The sequence below is a fragment of the Alosa alosa genome, chromosome 17 (assembly GCF_017589495.1).
Source record: "Alosa alosa isolate M-15738 ecotype Scorff River chromosome 17, AALO_Geno_1.1, whole genome shotgun sequence".
NCBI lineage: Eukaryota > Metazoa > Chordata > Actinopteri > Clupeiformes > Clupeidae > Alosa > Alosa alosa.
The window spans coordinates 20776124-20801635 of NC_063205.1; the positions used below are offsets into that span (position 1 = coordinate 20776124).

Below are 25512 nucleotides of genomic sequence, written 5' to 3' on the forward strand. Positions count from 1 at the left end.
ATCACGCAGGTCCCATCCGTTATCACACACTGTGCCCCACTGTCCTCTGTGTTGAACTTCGATTCTTCCAGAACAGGGACTGCTGCCATTCACCAACCTCACAGCATCTAGGGAGAGATGAGCCATACTGTTTACTTATAGATGGCATGTTTTTCAAATCAGAATGCTATTTGTACCCATATTACCTATGAGAGCAGCTTGGATTTAGAATAGAAGATCTTGGATAGAGGGGTTCTCACATGTGTGAAGCTGAAAGCACAGAGCAGGCTACTGACGTGCTGGTGGTGTTGTTTGATGGCCTGATGATGGCCTGATAGCCTGGTGATGGTCGCTTGACCAAAACGTTGCTATAATAAATATAATTGCTTACAAAGTGGACAGTGTGAGGGAGTTCTCTCTTTGCTATGTGTATTGGTGTATTGTGATACCATAGGAGGTATCGCCTAAAGCCCAGCACGCGCCTAAACATATCTGTTCCATTGAAAGTCCTCTCCATGCAGCCCAAGAAACAGCCATGCTCCTAATGGAGTGGGCTCTCAAGCATTCGAAGTGGGGGGCACACCTGAGGCTTTGTGCGTCTCGCCACACGCCCGGATTTGAACCCGCGAAACAGCAGCACCATGGATCTTTGAGCACCCCCGTGAGGTTCCATGGTGGTATTGATGAAGTGGGGAGCGGCCGAAGGCACCGTCTGTCTCTCAGGAAGCGGGATACGCAGGGATGCGCTCCTGGCATCATACTGTTCCAGCATGACAAAAATAGCGACCAAATAAACTTTCAGTGTGGAAGCAGAGCAGCCAAGTTATGGGTTAAGATATGCAGTAACGTAAGCACTGAATGGGACACAATAGTGGGTCACAATTGTTTTCAGTACACAGGTCTGCAAACACTTTCCACTTGAGTAGAGCGATCTTTTAGATCAGGCTCTTGTACTCTGTATGGTTTCGACTATGGAGGGAGGGAGACTAACCCTCAGTAATCTCAACCGTTCAGGAGCCAGGCGGTCAGCCACCAGTTCTGTGGGTTCAGATGCCAGATCTTGCCCTGTCTGTGACAGGAGCTCTTTGCATGTCGGTAGCCGCCATGGCTGCGTGCACGCCATTGCCTAGCAATGAGGAGCTAGCACAATGGTTGCGTGTTTGTACATCCTGCAGAAAGTCAGGGTGCAGAGCGCCGCTTGAGCATGGTTTTGGCCAATGCAAGCAATCCTTGGGCGGGATGGCTCAACCACAAGGAGTAGGACAGCGCCAGAAACTATCCATCTCATCCACTTTCGCATGCAAATTTTCCCCGGTCAGAGACAGGTGACTGTAAACTGATTCAGGTTGAGGACGTCACTAAAGGTGGAACTAGCTGTATGCCATGTTTTGCTGCCGGATCCTCTACTTCCTGCCTCACAGCCGTTTGCAGTGAGAGGGAATGATGGTGGGTTGCACCGCTGTGAAGCATGGTGGAGGGTGTGATGTAGCCTCTCGACACCATTGCCAAAACCCATCCAAAGTCTGTGCATGCACGCCACATGCTTAGATGAGCAGTAGTGTTGATGAACTGACGGGTTCTCCACAGCCCACAGTGTGGGTTAATTAACCTGACTCATGTCACATGAGCCGGGACAATCGAGTGCCAAACGACAATGAACCGAGTCAGTGTTCCTTACGCCATTAGTTTCCACCCACAGTGCGGCACTGGCTTGACTGGATAGTCTTCTTGCTTATTAGCGCCTCCACTGGAGTGGTGGTAGAATCAGTCATAGCCTACTATTAACAGCCTATACTTAGCCTGTACAGCTCTGGGCCATACACTATATGAAGAAGCTCTGGGCTGAATGAGCCTGGTAATCGTGGCAAATGAGTCAAATGGTGCTCTAGGTTCTAGGCAAGTTCGAGTTATGAACTGATCCCCTAAGCCTTTGTTTCTAGTGCATAGATTAGATGATTATGTTCATGGAAATACCTACAATTAGTGATGGGAGAGTATATCATATACAAATACACGTAATGATATATATATATATATAATCTTAGTTCTGTTAAATGTTCAGAAGTAGATGTTGCCTGTAGGCTACATAGGTAGGGTGTAATGAGAAGACTGGCATGAGACTGAATGTAACCCTCCACACACACACACACACAAACACACGCACAGTTACACCCCCCCCCACACACACACACACACCCACACACCATTAACCTCACAGACACACACACCATTACACCCCCAACACACACTAACACACACACACACCATTACAACCCCTCCCCCACACACACACATACACACATCATTACACCACCCGGACGGAGCGGCGGTCATATTTTACATCTAGTTTGTTATGCGAAAGTCAACTAAAAACTGAAGTGCCCACACAATTTTTATCTTGGAGGCAGGCGGGCGTGTTCTCGATTCGTGGCAAGAATGTCAGAATTGCGCCCGCCGTACTGCCACTCAAATTGCCCACTTGCCTGCTTTGCCCGTCTGCTTCTCACTGAAAAGGAATTGAATACTAGCAGGTGTTGCTTGTTGTATGAACAGCCCCTTATACTGTATAATATGGATTTATTATTAGGATCATTCTTCATACCTGAACAAATAACTCCAACATCGATGTTATGAGGACACACGTCACTGAATCCTTTGAGTTTACAGCTCTTCAGTGTAGACTCTGATCCTGCACACGTCCCTTCATACATCCAGCTTTTCCCTGATCCCGCTCCAAAGTGAGTTCCAGGCAGAGTTATTACAGCATCACCACAGTCCAGCTGTCTACACAATACTGCAGCATCAGACAGATTCCTCCCTGCCGCACACACTGTGCCCCACTCTCCTGCTTGAAAAACTTCCACTCTCCCAGAGCATCGACTGCCTCCATTCACCAACCTCACAGCATCTGCAAAAGAGACAGAAACAGATATACTATAGTTTTGAAATAGTAGCTGCATGATTATGTACATGTTATTACAATAATACCGGTAATATAAATATATCAAATTATATCTATTAATAATAATTAAAACATGGAGGTAAATGTAAAGAGCACCCACACAAAAGAAAGAATGATACCAAGAGAGAAAAAGAAATCATGATACAGAGGAGAGGATGGTGACCTCAAGAGAGAGTAACAAGCCCATGTCACACAAGGGACTGTATGAGGTGATCAAAGGAAATAAATCAGTTTGATATAATTCAATTCAAACAGCAACAAAGTAACCAACACAAAAAAAAACGCAAAATACCGTATGCACTTAACTCACTGAATGTTACTGAAACACACCTAAAGCATCACAAAATGGCCTCCTACAAAAAGGCAATAAAATGGCCACCTACGACATTTACCACAATGGACGAACAATTCCTGGAACATTCAAATCCGACCTAAGCATGGAAATTACTACACACAACACAAAAGTGTACTCATGGCTTAATACCACACAACACATAGCTGCTGAATTCACTTTACTTGTTTTGCCACCACGTGTTATTGGGGACAATGTAATTACTCAAATAATCACACATAAAGCAGCAGAAATTAATATTCTCTATAAAAATAAGCAAGATATGCTATGTTTGCATAACATTTGACAATATTATTTAAAAGATTCCTGTAGACTCATACCTGTAGAACATGTATATTGTAGAGGAACTGCACTTCTTAAATACTGTCATCCACAAATGATTCAATCTAGTTACAGTAGCGCAACATTCCTAAAGCATTGACATAACTACTGAAGACTACAACTATCACAAGTTGCTCTACAAGTTACAATATTTAGAATGGGCTAACATACATTAATACTGAAAATGTATGAAAGCACACCATAGGCAAGCACACCACTGTGACAGAATGCTGTTTAGATGTCAGACTTTTCAGCATTAATAAGAGACTGACTACATAAATTAAGAAATCTGATCATATTTTGCTGAAAGTATTCATTTGATTTTGTGGAATAAGTCATAACCTACCTTGTTGGTTGGTCAGGGCCACAAAGGCCAGGAGAATGACCCACAGGCAGCCCTCGATCTTCATCTTCCCCAGCAGAAGCTCTGAAATTGGGCTCAGCAGACAGCACAACCCTCACCTCTGCTCTACCAGACGACTCACTACAGTACAGCTGTGCCCTCCTCTCCCCACCTAGGCCCTATGCGTATCCCTGAGCCGCCAATCACACTCGATGTGACCATATTAGCAGAGTGATAGGAAATCATCAAAAACACTTTAGTGGCAAATCAGAAGACGCTGTTAAGACTGCGCTCCATATATGTCAAACTGGAAGTGAGCAGAGAGAGAGAGAGAGCGCGTCTCTACAGTCAGCCCACCCCCTGTGCACCCTCATCATTGAAGTTACACAGACGCATCCTTGTGGTCAGGAAGTCACTGCACCTACCAAAGATTTGTGCTTGTTGTGGGGGTCGGGGTGCAGGTGGCAAATGGTGTGTAAACATCATCTGTTGCTCCTGGCAAAGCAAAACCAGGCAGTGACAATCAGTCTCAGTCAGTGACCACAAACATGATCAACATGAGCTTGAGAACATTTTGGAAAGAAAAATAAAACAGAAATGTTACCATGAGGAAGAATGTAATAGAGTGTCTGTATCCATATTAACACTAATCACAATAATACAATACACCAATACACAATACACAATACAACAATAATAAACACTTTCTAAGACTTATATCAGCCTTTAGTGGCTACTCAGATCATATGTTTTGATGTGTCTGAAAGCTAATGATGAGTCTGAAAGCCAATGCCAAAATCAAAAGCTTAATGCTGTGAGGTGTGAAATTATTTGCATTCAGTGTCTCAGTATGTGTCAACTTCTACACATTATGCAATATTGAAAAAGGAACAGAGGTCTTGCAATGTCATGTATCATCCAATGAGGGGCGCAAATGAATAAAGAAATAGTGTAGGGATACCATCTATGTGAAAATAGAAACATAGAAATGATCCCATAAGCATACATATACGTGATTTTATCACCTATTTTATATTGCATTAATAACACAGATAACCTTGTTTACAGAACACACAAGTTACCATAAGCAGTGATAATGTGCAGCTCTTCAGCAGCATTTCCACATAATTTGTAAACATTCCTCAGATTATTGTCTGTTTACTATTTGCATAAGTGAGTACTGCAATTTGAGACTGAGCTAAAGTTTGGGCTACTCACTGAATGATTTACAAGCTTACTGACTTGGTCTTTAAATATACCATAATTATATATGTATTGTAATCTTTCACTGAATATAAAGTTAATCCCAATATGATTAGGATTTCCAAATAATCATAATAAGCAAACTGGACGTGTGTGTCCAGTTTAGATGGCCTGGCTTAAAATCCGAGTGTAAAACAGGAATAAACTTTGCGTCAGGATGATAATCCGCTTTGCGCTGGGTTTTGCGTCACAAAAATAGGGCCCTCAGAGTTTCAGAGAAACCCGGTCAAGCCATAAAGAACAAGCCGTTACCCTCTGACTATGCCCAATCTGTCTATTCTGTTAGAATGACAGATTCTATGTGTGGTGCTTGGCAAGGTGGGGCCAGAAGGAGAGTCTGAGTGTGTGAGGGAAGGTGCAGATAACAGCAGGCGGATGGTCAGGGAGTTGTGGAGTTGGACAGCCGTAGCAAAGGTTGACTACCTCCTATGTGTTCTGCAACATGGGCTATAAAGCCGTCGTCCAGTGGGAAGCCACTCAAAGACAGAGAGCAGCACATGTGAGAGGTCATGTAGAGTCCTGCCAGCTAGCCTGATCATCTGCTGCTCACAGGAAGAAAGGGTTTAGGAAGGCCAATGATCATGGAGCTGACCTTACCTGCATTTTGTAAGCACTTTTAATTTGAAAGGCTGATTAGATTAGATTAGATTAGATTCAACTTTATTGTCATTGTGCAGAGTAAAAGTACAGAGACAACAAAATGCAGTTTGTGTCTAACCAGAAGTGCAAAAAAGCAAAAAAGTGCAATGTGATATACAAAGTAGGTGGTGCATAGACAGGATAAAAAATATAGTGCAGTGTAGACAGTAGTATACAGTAGTTTTTAGAAGGTGGTTGTATTTGCAGTGTATTAGCAGTTACCTTATAAGAGCAGAATAAATATGGCTATGTCATAATATGAGCAATGTATGAACAACATGTACAGATATGTGCAATGTAGTGGCAGTACCATTATAGTAGTGGTAAGAACAATATAGATATATGCAGTGTATTAATATGGTGTATTAATATTAAATAAATATGGATATTTAGTATGAACCATATAAACAGATATGTACAGTATGTACAGTTATGTGCAGTGTGGTAACAGTACCATTGTAGTGCAGAAACAGTAACATTATAATAGTATTAAGAATAAGTGTATGTCCAGGATGAAGAGCAGTAGAATATGGCTATGTAGTGTAATTACAGTATGTACATTTGTAAATAAATAGACACTATGGATGGGATAGGGTAGTGCAGTTGTGGGGGGGGTTGTGGCCATGGTCGTGGACACCTCAACAGGCACCGGCAAGGAGGCATCAGGCGGAGGCGGGGCAGGGGGTGATGGGGGCGGATGTCACCGGGATGCAGAGCTAGAGTTTAGTAGGGTGACAGCCGCAGGAAAGAAGCTTCCTCTGAACCTGCTGGTTTGGGTGTGGAGAGACCTGTAACGCCTCCCGGAGTGGGGTGAACAGTCTGTGGTTGGGGTGAGAACAGTCTTTGATGATGCTGCGCGCCTTACGCAAGCATTGCTTGCCCTGGATGGCCTCGATGGAGGGGAGTGAGGAACCGGTGATACGTTGGGAAGTTTTCACCACCCTCTGCAGTGCTTTCCGGTGGTGGGCAGAGCAGTTGCCATACCAAACTGTGACACAGTTGGTGAGGATGCTCTCGATGGTGCAGCGGTAGAAGTTCACCAGGATCTGAGGAGATAGATGGACCTTCTTTAGTCTCCTCAGAAAGAAGAGACGCTGGTGAGCCTTTTTGATCAGCGTAGAGGTGTTGAGGGTCCAAGAGAGGTCCTGATACTGATAGAATGGAAAGAGCAGGTAAAGGAGAATGTAATGTTGCTCTTAATAAAGGAATAATAAAACATGTAAGTATGTTCTTATTGACCTCAAAGGGTACTACGGCCCTAAGAGGTTCTGTCGCTGCTGATATTTCCTGAGGATTTCCTCAGTAATGGCAGCAAATTTCAGGAAGTTACTGAAGATTATGCTCAGATACTCTTCTCTATCTCTACAGCAGGGGAGCCTCAATTGGGGCCTGCACTCCATTTGTTTTGGCCAGCCTTGTTAGTCCTTAACATATATCAGCTGCTGGGAATTTCTGTCCCAACAGCTTTTTAAGGCTTAGCTGCAGTTCATGATCTGACCACCGTTTTACATGTAGCAATAGGGGGGCGCTGTGGAGCTCCTGACAGCAGAGATCACCAGGCCCATGACACGAGTGAGTAGACAGGGTCACCATGGTGCACAGTCTGAGGCAGTGATATACTGACAAAAATATGATGCATTTCAATTTAATGTAAAGTAACATAACATGATTGCTTATTTATGGCCCAGTGTCTTACAGATTCATTTGTTGCCCCTGATCAATAAGCACCATGTTTCAGCACCACGGACAGCAACCACTGGCCTTGTCCTGTCCATTCAGAAACAGTGAATGGAATGGCTATGAATTGAAAACCGTTTACTTTTTTGCTTGACAGTTTATTTGTTTATGCATCCACCACCGTACATGACGTAACAATTGTGGTTATGCCAAAGCAGATGGAGGTGGAGTATTTGACCAATTCCTGGATGTTTTCGAAATGATCGCATAGGCCTATTACATATTGGCTTAAACAAGTAAGTAATAATTAAGTAGCAATTTCTTTCTCTCTCTCTCACACACACACACACACACACACACACACACACACACACACACACACGCACTGTCCCTCCCCACCATAGTGAACTTCCTCTTCATAGCTCCTCTCCCAGGGCATATGAAGTAAAAAAAGAAAACTTGTCACAGACGATATTGTGAATTGTAGACGTGTCACCTGCCCTCCATCGTGTGGTTTGTTTGAATGGACTGCAGCCTCTAAATGGCACCAGCCGCTCATCAATCATGACCTCTGGGCTTGAGTTGTACATTAGTGGAGGACGCTCCACCCAATTGTCCAAAACCTCTCTTTTTATTTGAATGTATCTTATTGTATTTAATATGGACTGTGCCACACACTATTCCACCCAGTCAACATGTTGCATCATGAGCATGGAAGGGTCTAGGCCTAAAGGCCGCTAAACTCAATCTTTTGCCAGACTTGAGGATTACACAGTGCCTATACATGTGCAGCAAGTGATTCTGATGTGAAAATGTAAGTGCCATAAAATGTATCTAAAGATGTTGCCTCTAGACAAGCCCTCCTTGTATAAGTGTTCTGAAATCCCAGACATAATCAAATATAGAAAGACTCAGAAATAGAGTAAGTGTGTAAACTGCAGTTTAATTGATGGACACTGTTTATTTATCAACGATTCAGGCTGACATGGTCACGAAGAATTTTACATTTTTAGGTTTTTGACAACAATGACTAATTTTGGCCTGTAAGGGGATTCATACAACCAACTAAGGAATGTGTTCAATCTAGATACACACAAAAACATATTGCCCATCCAGTCAAATGTTAGCATGGAGACGGGAGGCCATAAGCATTAGATATTTTCTTGCCATTCTGCCATACTTTTGGAAGTCCCAGCTGCCGAACACAAGGAATATTAAATAAATATAAACAGTGTTTTTTTAAGGGTTAGCTGCAGTTCATTATCTGACCACAGTTTTACATGTGGCAATAAGGGGGGCGCAGGGGGGACAGGAGTGAGTAGACAGGGTCACCATGGTGTGCTGCCTGAGGCAGTGGTATTCCGACAAAAATATGATGCATTTCCATGTAAAGTCACATAACATGAACACTTATTTATGGTCCACGGCCCTCCACTCAGATTAATTTCTGGCCCTTTATAGGGAATAGTTTGTGCACTCCTGATCAATAGACACCATGTTTCAGCACCGCGGACATCGACAGCTGGCCTATCCTAAGGTGGTCATTCAGAAAAAAAGTGAAACGGTAATCCTTCATTTTAGCCTAATCCACATTTGGTGTTTGTAGTCCTGGATCTGTGTATGGGTAAGGAACAAAGTGCTTGGACTGAGCCATACACTATTCCACCCAGTCAACATGTTGCATCATAAGCATGAAAGGCCTAGTCTTTTTTGCCAGACTTGAATTACACAGTTATTTTGCATTGATGAAAAAATGTTAGTGCCATAAAATGTATCTAAAGATGTTGCCTCTAGGCAAGCCCTCCTTGTATAAGTGTTTTTTTAATCCCAGACATAATCAAATATAGAAAGGCTCAGAAATAGAGTAAGTGTGTAAACTGCAGTTTAATTGAAGGACACTGTTTATTTATCAGGTTTCATCACATGGTCCAGAAGAATTTTACATGTTTTGGTTTTTGAAACAATTTTGACAATTGCACATTTTGGCCTGTAAGGGGTTCATACAACCAACTAAGGAATTTGTTCAATCTAGATACACACAAAAACATATCATCCCCATCCAGTCAAATGTTAGCATGGAGATGGGAAGCCATAAGCATTAGATATTTTCTTGCCATTCTGCCATACTTTTGGAAGTCCCAGCTGCCGAACACAAGGAATATTAAATAAATATAAACAGTGTTTTTTTAAGGGTTAGCTGCAGTTCATTATCTGACCACAGTTTTACATGTGGCAATAAGGGGGGCGCAGGGGGGACAGGAGTGAGTAGACAGGGTCACCATGGTGTGCTGCCTGAGGCAGTGGTATTCCGACAAAAATATGATGCATTTCCATGTAAAGTCACATAACATGAACACTTATTTATGGTCCACGGCCCTCCACTCAGATTAATTTCTGGCCCTTTATAGGGAATAGTTTGTGCACTCCTGATCAATAGACACCATGTTTCAGCACCGCGGACATCGACAGCTGGCCTATCCTAAGGTGGTCATTCAGAAAAAAAAGTGAAACGGTAATCCTTCATTTTAGCCTAATCCACATTTGGTGTTTGTAGTCCTGGATCTGTGTATGGGTAAGGAACAAAGTGCTTGGACTGAGCCATACACTATTGCACTCAGTCAACATGTTGCATCATAAGCATGAAAGAGTCTTTTTGCAGCAAGTTATTTTGATTGTGAAAAATGTTAGTGGTGTAAGATCTATCTGAAGATGCTCGCTCTAGGCAAGCATTCCCTGTGCACACTTTTTTTAAAATCCCAGACATAATCAACTATAGAAAGGCTCAGAAATAGAGTAAGTGTGTAAACTGCAGCATTATTGAAGAATACTGTTTATTTATCAGGTTTACATCACAGGTCCAGAAGCATTTTAAATGTCTTTGGCTTTCAAAGGTTTTTGACAATTGCACATTTTGGCCTGTAGGGGGTTCATACAACCAACTAAGGAATTTGTTCAGTCAAGATACACACAGAAAACATATCATCCAATGTCATCCAATCAAATATTAGCATGGAGATGGGAAGCTGTGAGTATTAGATATTTTCTTGCTCATAAGAGCTTGTTACAACAGTGTTTTAGTAAGGGAGAGGGCATTGGCTTACTTCTGCTCTGCTAATCTTGATTTACTCAGGGGTGTCTCAGCTGCCAAATTGACTCATAGTACAAAAACAGTGTAATGGTAGTTAGGAATGTGTTACACACTGATTAATATACAATATATGCTTAAAATGCATCAATGTTAAATGTCAAAGAAAATCTACAAAGCAGAAAAATTATTCACTGATAATTGTATTCCTCATGCTATTGCTTGCTTACAAGTCTTTGTTATTCAAAGAAATGGTGAAATTATTACTGCTCACAGCAAACAATTTTGAGGTTTTTTTTTTAATGTTTTACTGTAAGTTTAACACTTTTTTTAGCTGAATATGAATGTTATTTGCAAGAAAAAACACAAAAGTACATGGCCTAAAAATCACACAATAAAAAACATAAAAATCAATTTTTGGAATAAAAATGGCATTATAAAACCTACAAAATATCCATTGTAAAAATAAGCATTTCACATACTTTGTCATAAGCTATCAAATATATTTGGCATCTCATCAATAAGCTAGGAACTCCAGTCTACCACAGCTGATGAGAGTCCTCTGCTCTGCTGATATCTTCATGTGTCACTCCTCAGACTCCGCCCCGACATCATCATAATCAATCCCTAGCAACAACAGTCACTCATACCACTGACCAATCAAAACAAAAATGTATACTGATCAATACTGAAATCAAGGATTTTGTGTTAATTTATTTACAGTAATATCTAAGGCATTTAATAAGTATATTTTTCCAATAACATTAGATACAAATTGAGACATGAAGCAGTTGAAATCTTAAAATGTTTAGTATTGTATTAAAGTAAACCCAACAACAACAACAACAACAACAACAACAAAAAGAATACATTTAACTGGACAATGGACTCACCAGTGGGGTATACTACGAAGCACGTTAGACATAGGCTATGTAGACATAACGAGGCTTGACACGTTAAGTGATACTAGTTATGTGATATATTAGTCAAACTAGGCTTTCAGCTCAGATATGTGCGCGTCCTCGGTGTTGGGATGACTTTGGCCAATCGTGTAACGTGGAGACACACAAGACCGCCTCTATTTAAAAACAATTACTTCCGCATTCATGAGCGATAGCTTAATCTACACTGCGGTCATTTTTTGTGTCTAACCTATTACATCAAATAAATCAATTGTCATCAGTTGTTGTATGGTATGCACGTCCATAGTGGGATATTTGCACGCACAGCACTATTAAAGCGCATTCGAGATCCAAAATGTTAGTAGAGGCGGAGCTCCACCTGTAAGATATATGACAGAATCCTACACGTGAGAACTTCCTTTTTTAAGACAATTGATTGGTCAGTGTGCGGTAGATTACACGATTTGAGCTATAACTTAGCACATAACCTCCTCCCGACCAGGTTTGGTTGACAGCATAAGACACCATGGTGATACAGCGACACTAAAACAGATCCACTTTCGTGTCACAGCATAGCCTGGCTTTGAGCGCAACATACCTCGCTAACCCACTAATCGAGATTCGTAGTACACCCCACAGTGATGACACCATCATACTCTTGAGCTTGGTCTGCTGTCATCATCCCTGTGATACCTGATGGAAATTGAAGGTTGTCTTCATTGGTGATGTCATCATACTCCTGTTCTTTTTCATTGGCATGCTTTGTCTCCTCCACTGCTTATATTAGACAAACATTCAACAGCCATGCTGATTAAGAAAGACTGGAACCAAAACATCACATTTTTCATGTGTGTATTTAATCTGTGAATATGGTATGGCATAATAAACTATAAAATGCTGATACGTACAGTCATCTTTAGTCATTTTAGCGGCATTGTCATCAGTGGTGATGTCGTCATAATCCTCCAGCCCCTTCTCTCTCAAAGACTCTGTTGACAGAAATCCTCTCATTAAATCATCCAACTCCACCAGCCACTGGCTCTATGTCTTCACTCGTTTCAGCTGCATGTTATACATGGCATAGGCTAACAGAATAACACTGCCAGCCCCACTGATCAAGCTAAATTGAAGCCACCCTACTTTATTTACTCCATTTTCTCCCTCAATAACTGTCAAATATGGCATTATGAAATCACTGCTCTCTCTTTTTGAATTAATGGAAAATTCTGAGTGATTAGAAACAGTGAAAAGTCCAAGTGGAGATGTCCAGGGATACCCCCACTGTGTAATGCCTCTCATCCAATCAGAATTATTAAATAGTTTGACTGGAACTAATTGTTGTATAACTCTCATTTGAGCTCTACATCAAGTTCTACATCAGGTTCTATCAGTTCTACATCAAGTTCTATCAGTTCTACATGGCATAATGGAATAACAGTAAGTAGGCTACCACTGATCCAGGGCCTGCTCTCATCGCATGCCTACCAGTGTTGCGCGGGTTTGGTCACAAGCGGCCCGCGGTCGCCCGATATTTTAATCAACCCGACCGCAACTCGGACCGCGAATATTAATTAGGACAAAATTATACCCGACTCGCGATCCGACCCGCTTATTTACAAAATGTGTGCTTTTGATTATAGTCTGCATGCAGTGTGACAGTAGGCCATTTCTGTAAAACAAACTAATTTATTTAGGCATGCAGAACATAATGTTTGCGTAGGAGAGAGAATGAGAATAAGAGCGCAAGCACGCACGCAATTAGAACACTAGGATAAGATTTGAAGGCCATGGACATACATCTTTCTTTTGAAAACAGAAATGGTGAGGCAAGGTAGGCTAGAGAGATACATTGCTGGTCAAAACGTTAGCGTAAGAACTGGTTTATAATGCTGAATGAAGCACAAAGCTTTACTAAAGCACATCCACTGTTTAAAGTCACAAACACAACGAACTGTAACTTTTATGCATGCGCGAACCTATACATAGGATGTGTAGTCTGTGCCATAACATTTATTCCTGCAGGCTGCCCGTTTTGGCTGTCATACTTTTAAATGGCTTCAAGAAGTAGGCCTACATAGACCATAACTTACTGTCATCTTCTTTAAGAACTTTTACTGTATTGATGCTTTACTGTATTGATGCCAGCCTTCTCGTGATATTTTAAGTAGGCCTAGGTCTATTTGTAGAAAATATATTTTTAATTAATGTTAACTGACCCGCCCGCAAATGACCCGAATATCATTAAAATATTTTGTTTATGACTCATAACCTATAGCCTATAACATGCAGTGTAGCCTATCATTATTGAGCCTATGTAAAACCTTTACATAAACAGGAACAGAAAGCCCTCCTTAATCACGTCAGCCTACCCCTGACATCGCTTATGACCTCGCAAAAAGGCTAGCCTACTGCACGAACACAAGCATTTAACTCTTACAACACTGGCTGGCTAAGTTAAAAGACGCGTTAGGCTACACATATGGACGTTTCAAGCTTTTCAAAAGTGCATGTGTTTGTCGTGTCGGGGTGTTCCCCAGGAGGTTTTTTGAAATTCTGTCCACTTAACACACCATTTTAACGCAGCTTGGGAGTGACATAAATACTTTTAGCCTACAGAAATGCTGGCTCATGTGACGTGAACATTGGCTACCTTATGCATTATCACTATACTACCCTACATGGAGACATATCTCACGTTAACAATGGAGAAAACATAACATAGGCTATTATTTGTGCGAATGGGTTAGCTTTTGGTGAAGGGAGATGCTAATCACTAATTCATTTCTTTGCGCAACAGCCCATGTTCTGCGTTCACTCCAGTGAGACAAGTGAAATTTGCCAGGCTATTTGCTACGATATTTACCTGCTATGCCTTCTGTTTTCATGGACAGTTACAGGAATCCACGTCATTCGTTTATCGTTGCTTCAATCCAACCCACGTTATCTCCAGAGTTTGTAAGTTTGTCATTCAGTTTCAGCCTCTCCTCTAGCTCCTCTAACCTGACCCTAGCCAGTAAAGGTGTTCGAGTCGTGACTCACTCGGATCTTTCACCCGTGTCTTTAAATTAACCCATGAGTCGCGAGTCTCTAGTATCATTAACTCGGATCAGTTGAGTCCTACTACAATTCAATCTAAAACGATAAACAGCACCACACACAAACCTCTTGCAACATTAGCTAGCCTCTTAGCCCTAGCCATCATAGCTGCCAAAAATGTAACAATTTCGTAGGCAACCACAACTCCACAAATCAACTCAAGCAACTGAGTGAGCAGGCAGTCCGAGATAACTGGTTAACTTCCCGCAGAGCCGGAAACATTGCCGACTCGCAGACCATGGGACTCAGATTGGAGCGGCTGAGTAGCAATCCGGGTTAGTCGGATCAGCCGGCTGGTTAGGCTACGTTGAGTACGAGTCAGTCGAATCAGCCGGCTATTGTCATGAGTGGATCTGCGAGAGCGAGTAGGCTAGCTCCTCCTCGAGGTGAAAAGCAATTCCACAACAAACGCCATTCTTTCACTTCTGAAATAACATTCAATGTTCTGCATGTAGCCTAGACATAATTAGATTTGGTGTATAGATGTAGCATATTAAAATGCAATTAGGTCGTGCAGACAGTCCGAACTGCACGCTCATGGAGCTGCTTGAGTATCTACCCGGGTCAGATGAATCAGCCGGGCAGGCCGGTTACGTTGTTATGAGTGCGAGTCAGCCGAATCAGCCGGCTACGTTGTCATGAGTGGATCTTTAGAGCAGCGAGTAACTCCTCGTCAAGGTGAAAAACAAATCCACAACAAAAGCCATGCTTTCACTTCTGAAATAACATATGTTCTGCACGCATAGCCTACTATAAAATGCAATTAGGTCGCAAAGACAGTCCGAAACATTGCAAGCTCTGTATGGAGTTGCTTGAGTAGGCTATAGCCTACCTGAGTCAGTCGGATCAGCCGGGCGGGCCGGTTACGTTATGTTGTTATGAGTGCGAGTCAGCCGAATCAGCCGGCTACATTGTCATGAGTGGATCTGTAGACGAGCGAGTAGCCTAATTTCTACTCGTGTTAAGGTGATAATAATGATAGGCCTAATGAGAATAGTAGTAGTAGTAGTAGTAATAATAATAATAATTTATTCACTGCAGGGCATTTCTACGTTCCTGTTTCTATGTCTGTGAAAGTCAATTGCTTAGGCTAGGTTAAGACAATAAATAAACAGTCTGGCTCAAACTGCTTTCTTTCCCGTGAGTGGGTGGAGGTTTTGATGCTATTATATTAGGCTATTTTATATTATATTATATTATATTATATTATATTATATTTTATTAGGCTACCTAACAGTATAGCTATGATTAATAATAATATTAGTTGCCTAGTATTAGCAGCCTATTAGAATAGATTCCTAGTAGCCTACTATTAGTATATAGTAGTGGTAATAAACATTGTAGGCAAACTTTTCTAATGTTAACAAAACAACAACAAATAATTAATTATTATAATATAGGCTACCCTCTCTGTCAATAAGATCAAAGTTTCTGAACATGAGCACCAAAAAGATGAACAATGTTTGGATGCACTTTGACCAGGAGAGCAAAACTCTAAAGGCTAAATGCAAGTACTGCAAAAACCTGGTTTCAAATCATGGAGGATCCACATCCAACATGAGAAGGCACTTAACGAAATGAAGCACCCCACTGCATTGCTTGAACGTAGGACTGAATTTCTTTGCGATTTAGCAATGCTGACTCAAGTGACTCAAGTGACTCATTCAACCCGGATCAGTTTAGTGAGTGACTCAGAATAACCCGATCCTTAAAAGGAATCGAGTTTGACAGGCCTACTAGCCAGATGAATGTCGTTCTGCTTAGCTCCGCCTAGCTTCACTCACATCCATCTGGGACCTCTTCCATTGAGAGTGATTTCTCCAACCAACTTGGTAACTATGGTTTAGCCAATCAGGACCTTAGGCGGGAGTTTCATAGATGTGACATAGCGTAGAAGCGACTGTGAGTCTGTTATTAGCGTCACGGGTTGGCTTCGATGTGAGTGGTTGAAGTAGCACGTCAATAGATGACGGACAAGTGGCTTATTCAATCATATGCAAGCATTTTTTGATTAGGCCCAGCCTTCTGAAGCAACACTTCAATGGATTGGTTCCAGATGGATGAGTGGAGCTAGGCGGAGCGAAATTCATCTGGCTATTGCCAGGTTATAGCTCCTCTACACACCCATTGGAATTTATTAAGTTTTGTTACATTTTGTTACACTTTAGAAGAGATGACCAAGGGGGCCTCTGCATGGATGTCATTGTAGAGCAGTGCGATGTGCTCAATTAGGCTAGCTCCAGAGTAGGCTATGACTGACGCAGCGAATACGGACACGGCCGTTTAATATTATTGATTATCATTATTATTATTAGGAGGCCCCTCATTGGTCGAGGCCCCTGGGCTGAAACCCAGATAAGCCCCTGCATTACCATCGCCAGTGACCGCGCAACACTGATGCCTACCTGATATGAGTTCCTCATCACTGTCTCCCACGTCATCATATCCTGTGTTCTCTATGTAGTCTGTGGAAGGATGGTTGGACAGTCGTTTAGGCTCCAATAAAAAAGTTGCCAAAACAAAGAAATTTAAGATACATGCAATATCCCGATTTTTAAAAATGCTTAGCAAAAAAAAGAAAAACGCTACCGTGTGCAAATTGTTGCTGGTATCGTCAAAAACAACATGCAACGACATTTGTTAATGATTGTTATAAATATTTGTGCGTTTTGTGTGAATTTGCTCCCCTTTTACTGACGAGCAACTTACTGCCTCGGTCTCTGTTTGATCTCACTCACCAGTCACCTCAGACGACTTCTCCACACTCGTGACATCATCCACATCATCGTACTCCTCTGTCTTCGTCTCTCCTGAACCAAACAAAACATCTTTTATTTATGAATGACAATATAATAATATGAAAAAGTACCCTACTGGTGCTGAAAAGGTGAATAGATTGTAGAATAGCCAAAGAAGATGTAGAATTGTTATAAAACCTTTTAAAATCTCTAAACAATCACAAGTAGGGCAGTTCATCACAGTTCATCCATTGCAACTGGATTGATGAAAGGTCACTTACACCTGTAGGCTACATTGTATTTGGGAAAAGCAAAAGGTATCAGCATAATGTTATTTATTTATTTATTTATTTTTTTTTTTTATGTATTTTTAAACAAAAACATCTCTGTCAGTTCCATGCCGTTTTCAACAGCTATCAAAAACAAAGGTCATTTTAGATGGATGGATTTTTTTTTGAATGTTTCTTCTTCTACATAAGATTTTAGTCATCTTTAGTTCATGTAATACTTTATTGTCAATGCACAAATTAAGTAACAGTAGTCTGAAACGTTATTGTTAATGCACAAATTAAGTAACAGTAGCCTAGTCTGAAACGAAATGCTGTTTTACATCTAACCAGTGGTGCAAATAACTGACATGTCCAAATGGGCCTTGATGAAATGCGTCGCTAGACTGTTCATACACATTTTAACGGGCCAAAGTTGAAGAGCTTTTGTCCGTTATTGTTAGTGCAAATATAGGCTGATTCATGTTCCCTTGCATTGTTTAACTGAGGTCCATGGCTAGTCTGGCTTTCATCAGACCAAGCTCAATCTTTTAAGAAATCAAAAAATAAATAGCGGGCAGATCAGGCTGGGTTCACCCAGCCTAGTCCATAGGCACCCGATATTGTTTAATTTTCCGATTGAGATATACACGCTCTGGCTATTCTAAATGCAAAAATGCATCAGGGAGTTATGACAAAACGGTAACTAACAAACTAGATCCTAATAGAAAGCTGTTAGCTTCCCTAAGCTACAGGTAGGATTATAAGGTAGGCCCATTGACAACATAAATTGTCAATAGGCTATTCTGGCGACACAAATAAAATCTCCTTTGGAAACCAATGGCTTACGCCTTACAGTATCAAGCGGACTTAAACTGTGATATCGTGGCGAAAAGTTGTAATAACATTCACGCAGCTCCATGAGTCAAGGAAAGCGCGAATGAAGTAGCCACTTCTAAATGGGACCCACTACACAGTAGCTTAAGGTGTTTTGCTAAAGCAGCCATAATGAAATGAAGGTGTCATTGTTTGGATACTTCACACACGTGCTTTTAATTTCACAGACTACAACTACCAAGCTGTAATCAAAGCAAATCGATTCCCCTCTCACACCCTGCACGCACTTAAAACAAAATAAACAGGCGTCTCAGTCTCAACGCATGTATAGGCAAAACTGTATCAGACCGGGTGTAACGTTGGTAAATCTTCCATTGCACAGAATGATTTTGTAGCACGTGCAATAAATGACAGTCGAAAAGATACAAACAGTGCTGCTATACATTTGCTTGGTATAACCGCATTTATAGTTTTCTACAAATGCAATAAATCAAATGCCTCCATCACTCAACCAACGCTAACGGTAACATTACCTAGGTCCTTATTGATATTACAAGATTAACGTACCTGCAGTAAAAACCAAGCATGTCCGATAAACATCCTCAGATTTATTTCGGCTTCAAGAAGAAATGGGAATTACACTTCATGTGAACATCGTCCTATCCTTATTAGATGTTAAGCTGCGGTAAATTGCAGTCCTTGTATGAAGCGTCCATTGTTTTTCCAACCCACTTTTAACTTCCAACAAAATTACGTCTCACTGCAACGATCGCCATCTAGTGGACAAACGACTACTTCTATAATACCAATACTGAAAATGCAGCCATGATGATGATGATGAATATTTATTTTGGCTTTCTTTTAATCCTACTGATTTTCATTTTTTTTTTTTTACCGGGGGCAAATCACAAATGAGTTATTATGAGCCAGGTTGATGTGGGTGGGCCCTTGAGACCAACATACCATAAAAGATTCACAGAGAACTGTGTCTGCCCTACCCTCCTTTCGGGGTCCAGTCCAGCGGGGGCTGCAGATGAAAACGAAAAATGACGGTTCCATGCTATCCATGTGGGGTACATGCCCACCAAGTTTTGTGTACCCGGTCTTTCAGTGTCCCGAATCCTTGTTGGTGTATGTCACTGAATGTACACATAAATTATTTTATTGTAAGGCCCCCCATGAACGAAAGTACACAAAACTTGGCATGCATTCGGAGGGTGTCATAATGATCCTACACTTTTAATTTCGTGCAGTTTTGACCTTGTCAGCCAGAGATATTGAGATGAAAACACCTAATTTTTTGCTTTTTAATTTTTAACTAGGTGGCGCTATACATGAAATAAGTGGTAATGGGATGAGTTGACATGCCCCTTAAGACCAACATACAAAAAAAGGTGGACCTCCTAGGCCCTACGGTTCTCGAGATATTCACAGAAAACTGTCTCCGGCCACCTACAGGCCAGTTGGTGTATAGTAACATAAATTAATTTATTGTGTGGCCCCCCATGAACAAAATTCCACGAAACTTGGCGTGCATTCAGAAGGTGTCAAAATGATCCTACACTTCCAATTTCGTGCAGTTTTGACTATGTTAGGTCACAGATACCTACAATTACAACACCTCATTTTTACTTTTTTGTGTTTAACTAGGTGGCGCTATACATGAAATTAGTGGTTATGGAATGGGTTGACATGGCCCCTTGAGATCAACATACAAAAAAAAGGTGGTCCTCCTAAACCTGACGGTTCTCGAGATATTCACAGAAAACTGTATCTGCCCTACCCTCCTTTCGGGGTGCAGTCCAGCGATGGGGGCTACAGATCAAAACGAAAACGATGGTTCCATGCTATCCATATGGGGTTACATGCCCACCAAGTTTTGTCTACCCGGTCTTTCAGTGTCCCGGGAATCATTGACGGAAATTTGGACATGCGAAAAAAAAAAAAAAAAAAAAAAAAAAGATAAGCCCCTGCATTACCATCGCCAGTGACCGCGCAACACTGATGCCTACCTGATATGAGTTCCTCATCACTGTCTCCCACGTCATCATATCCTGTGTTCTCTATGTAGTCTGTGGAAGGATGGTTGGACAGTCGTTTAGGCTCCAATAAAAAGTTGCCAAAACAAAGAAATTTAAGATACATGCAATATCCCGATTTTTAAAAATGCTTAGCAAAAAAAAAAAAAAACCGTGTGCAAATTGTTGCTGGTATCGTCAAAAACAACATGCAGCGACATTTGTTAATGATTGTTATAAATATGTGTGCGTTTTTGTGTGAATTTGCTCCCCTTTACTGACGAGCAACTTACTGCCTCGGTCTCTGTTTGATCTCACTCACCAGTCACCTCAGGCGACTTCTCCACACTCGTGACATCATCCACATCATCGTACTCCTCTGTCTTCGTCTCTCCTGAACCAAACAAAACATCTTTTATTTATGAATGACAATATAACTAGATGTACCGCATAGCGGTACAAAATATGACCGCCGCTCAGTCCTGTACATCCGTTCCGCGAAAATAAATCACACTTCAATTTGTCTCCATATTTTACTCCATCCCCCACTCTTGAAACTTTTGTGTATGCTTGTTTGGCATGCCTGAGTGTGTGTGTGCGGCTGCACAGAAAGTACCCTACTGGTGCTGAAAAGGTGAATAGATTGTAGAATAGCCAAAGAAGATGTAGAATTGTTATAAAACCTTTTAAAATCTCTAAACAATCACAAGTAGGGCAGTTCATCACAGTTCATCCATTGCAACTGGATTGATGAAAGGTCACTTACACCTGTAGGCTACATTGTATTTGGGAAAAGCAAAAGGTATCAGCATAATGTTATTTATTTATTTATTTATTTATTTTTTATGTATTTTTAAACAAAAACATCTCTGTCAGTTCCATGCCGTTTTCAACAGCTATCAAAAACAAAGGTCATTTTTAGATGGATGGATTTTTTGTGAATGTTTCTTCTTCTACATAAGATTTTAGTCATCTTTAGTTCATGTAATACTTTATTGTCAATGCACAAATTAAGTAACAGTAGTCTGAAACGTTATTGTTAATGCACAAATTAAGTAACAGTAGCCTAGTCTGAAGCGAAATGCTGTTTTACATCTAACCAGTGGTGCAAATAACTGACATGTCCAAATGGGCCTTGATGAAATCGTCGCTAGACTGTTCATACACATTTTAACGGGCCAAAGTTGAAGAAACTTTTGTCCGTTATTGTTAGTGCAAATATAGGCTGATTCATGTTCCCTTGCATTGTTTAACTGAGGTCCATGGCTAGTCTGGCTTTCATCAGACCAAGCTCAATCTTTTAAGAAATCAAAAATAAATGGCGGGCAGATCAGGCTGGGTTCACCCAGCCTAGTCCATAGGCACCCGATATTGTTTAATTTTCGATTGAGATATACACGCTCTGGCTATTCTAAATGCAAAATGCATCAGGGAGTTATGACAAAGCGGTAACTAACAAACTAGATCCTAATAGAAAGCTGTTAGCTTCCCTAAGCTACAGGTAGGATTATATAAGGTAGGCCCATTGACAACATAAATTGTCAATAGGCTATTCTGGCGACACAAATAAAATCTCCTTTGAAACCAATGGCTTACGCCTTACAGTATCAAGCGGACTTAAACTGTGATATCGTGGCGAAAAGTTGTAATAACATTCACGCAGCTCCATGAGTCAAGGAAAGCCTGAATGAAGTAGCCACTTCTAAATGGGACCCACTACACAGTAGCTTAAGGTGTTTTGCTAAAGCAGCCATAATGAAATGAAGGTGTCATTGTTTGGATACTTCACACACACGTGCTTTTTTAATTTCACAGACTACAACTACCAAGCTGTAATCAAAGCACATCGATTCCCCTCTCACACCTGCACGCACTTAAAACAAAATAAACAGGCGTCTCAGTCTCACGCATGTATAGGCAAAACTGTATCAGACCGGTTGTAACGTTGGTAAATCTTCCATTGCACAGAATGATTTTGTAGCACGTGCAATAAATGACAGTCGAAAGATACAAACAGTGCTGCTATACATTTGCTTGGTATAACCGCATTTATAGTTTTCTACAAATGCAATAAATCAAATGCCTCCATCACTCAACCAACGCTTAACGGTAACATTACCTAGGTCCTTATTGATATTACAAGATTAACGTTACCTGCAGTAAAACCAAGCATGTCCGATAAACATCCTCAGATTTATTTCGGCTTCAAGAAGAAATGGGAATTACACTTCATGTGAACATCGTCCTATCCTTATTAGATGTTAAGCTGCGGTAAATTGCAGTCCTTGTATGAAGCGTCCATTGTTTTTCCAACCCACTTTTAACTTCCAACAAAATTACGTCTCACTGCAACGATCGCCATCTAGTGGACAAACGACTACTTCTCGCCAATACTGAAAATGCAGCCATGATGATGATGATGATGAATATTTATTTTGGCTTTCTTTTAATCCTACTGATTTTCATTTTTTACCGGGGGGGGGGGCAAATCACAAATGAGTGATTATGAGCCAGGTTGATGTGGGTGGGCCCTTGAGACCAACATACCATAAAAGATTCACAGAGAACTGTGTCTGCCCTACCCTCCTTTTGGGGGGTCCAGTCCAGCGGGGGGGCTGCAGATGAAAACGAAAAATGACGGTTCCATGCTATCCATGTGGGGTACATGCCCACCAAGTTTTGTGTACCCGGTCTTTCAGTGTCCCGGAATCCTTGTTGGTGTATGTCACTGAATGTACACATAAATTATTTTATTGTAAGGCCCCCCATGAACGAAAGTACACAAAACTTGGCATGCATTCGGAGGGTGTCATAATGATCCTACACTTTTAATTTCGTGCAGTTTTGACCTTGTCAGCCAGAGATATTGAGATGAAAACACCTAATTTTTTGCTTTTTAATTTTTAACTAGGTGGCGCTATACATGAAATAAGTGGTAATGGGATGAGTTGACATGCCCCCTTAAGACCAACATACAAAAAAAAGGTGGACCTCCTAGGCCCTACGGTTCTCGAGATATTCACAGAAAACTGTCTCCGGCCACCTACAGGCCAGTTGGTGTATAGTAACATAAATTAATTTATTGTGTGGCCCCCCATGAACAAAATTCCACGAAACTTGGCGTGCATTCAGAAGGTGTCAAAATGATCCTACACTTCCAATTTCGTGCAGTTTTGACTATGTTAGGTCACAGATACCTACAATTACAACACCTCATTTTTACTTTTTGTGTTTAACTAGGTGGCTATACATGAAATTAGTGGTTATGGAATGGGTTGACATGGCCCCTTGAGATCAACATACAAAAAAAAGGTGGTCCTCTTAAACCTGACGGTTCTCGAGATATTCACAGAAAACTGTGTCTGCCCTACCCTCCTTTCGGGGGGTGCAGTCCAGCGTGGGGGCTACAGAAAAAGAAACGAAAAACGATGGTTCCATGCTATCCATATGGGGTTACATGCCCACCAAGTTTTGTCTACCCGGTCTTTCAGTGTCCCGGGAATCATTGACGGAAATTTGGACATGCGAAAAGGAAAAAATCTGACTAAACCTATATGACCGCCGCTTCGCTGCGCGGCGGTCATAATAATATGAAATCCAATATATGTAATGCAAAACTTAATCAGGGGTCGGCAAGTACTTTTGGCCGCGGGCCACATTCAATTTTAAAACACGCTTCGGTGGATTGTCTACACGCAGTTGCATGGCGAATGTAAAAAAGTAGCCTAACTCGCGAAAAAGCATTGGCCCATTGATGGTCTACTTGAGTGATAAAATACTCTTAGTGAACTCTGTTTTATCTCACCTTTCAATGTCATGAATAGCTTAATAAATGTAGCCTAGTTTGGCAATGATGGACTGCTTAACACGGAGCTAAACTTATTCTAATTAGGCTTTGGATATAGTATAGCTTACCTGTATTCTTAAATACTTGGTTGACCCACCTCCTGACAAACAACATTTATTATTTACCTACACTAAATGTGTTTAATGGCGCTATAGTTTAGCGCATTGATATATTGTGGGTGTGTTAGGGGCTCTAGATGAGTTCAAGGTAAGATATCAATACGCCTGGCAAGCGACAGCTTGATGAGTGTGATACCCTCGCATGTGTTCACGTAACCTAACTTAACAGTTTATTAATAAAAGCGGTTATCCGAATAATTGTTCATAAGATAGCCTACTACATAATTCTATAAAATTAGCTTGAATTTAACAGAGAATGTCTTTGCCAAAAAGTTTAAAGAGGAAAGTTGACAGCGAAAATGAGCCTATAACCTACAGAGGAATGGAAAGAAAACGTTTAGTTCATTTTACCAGGTTTTACAAATACAAAGACCGTGAGTCTGATCTGCAACGAAGTTGTCGCTATTTACAAGGAATATAATATCAGACACACCGTCTACGAGAAGCGGCACCTTCGAGGTGGCCTATCCGCTCAAGATTGACGCAGGGCAGCGCAAAAGTGAAGCGCTAACAGAATGCACAGAGCAGCAGAATCCTACCGTGTTGTCCGTGTTCTGGTGTTATTTCTCATATCTGGTTAAGCACCCGCGCCCGCTGTATGAATCGGCTATGTGTAAATCGATATTATGAAATGAAAATTATTTAAAAAATCGAACTACCAGAATAATCAGACGGGCGAAATTATGGGCTATTGCTGGTGGGCTGCTCCTGTTGCCAACCCATTTAGACTAGTTAGGGGTAATACATCAAAATAACAACATAGTAGTAGTAGAAGTTATAGCCCTATTACTAGCACTGATCAGAACTACAGTATATTTTAAGCCCATCAGAGGAGCCACAAACCTGTCAACATATCATCGAGGTTGGTCTCGTTGTCATCAGCAGTGACATCATCATAGTACTCCACCATTGGCTCTCTCAGAGAAGCAACTACAAAAGTAAAGAGAAATCAGTATCCGACATCGACAGCCTGTCAAAAAGCCAGCAGCCCCCCTCTCCTCCCCCTACCTGAGATGGGTCGCCTTTCATCCTCCTGCACGTCTTCGTACCAGGAATTTTGAGCATCAG

At 41.3% G+C, this 25512-nt stretch overlaps 1 protein-coding gene across 1 annotated transcript; it reads right to left on the bottom strand.

Annotated features, from left to right (window-relative positions):
- Positions 1 to 10356: 10356 nt before the first annotated feature.
- On the bottom strand, positions 10357 to 25506 carry LOC125310741 (probable DNA-directed RNA polymerase subunit delta). Its single transcript, XM_048268384.1, has 9 exons — positions 25453 to 25506; positions 25288 to 25374; positions 20801 to 20872; positions 20473 to 20532; positions 17358 to 17429; positions 17025 to 17084; positions 12432 to 12512; positions 12217 to 12300; positions 10357 to 11248 (listed from the first exon to the last, which is right to left on the bottom strand). The coding sequence occupies exons 2-9, from the start codon at positions 25352 to 25354 to the stop codon at positions 11208 to 11210; spliced, it is 537 nt and encodes a 178-aa protein (XP_048124341.1). The 5' UTR covers positions 25355 to 25374; positions 25453 to 25506; the 3' UTR covers positions 10357 to 11207.
- Positions 25507 to 25512: the final 6 nt, after the last annotated feature.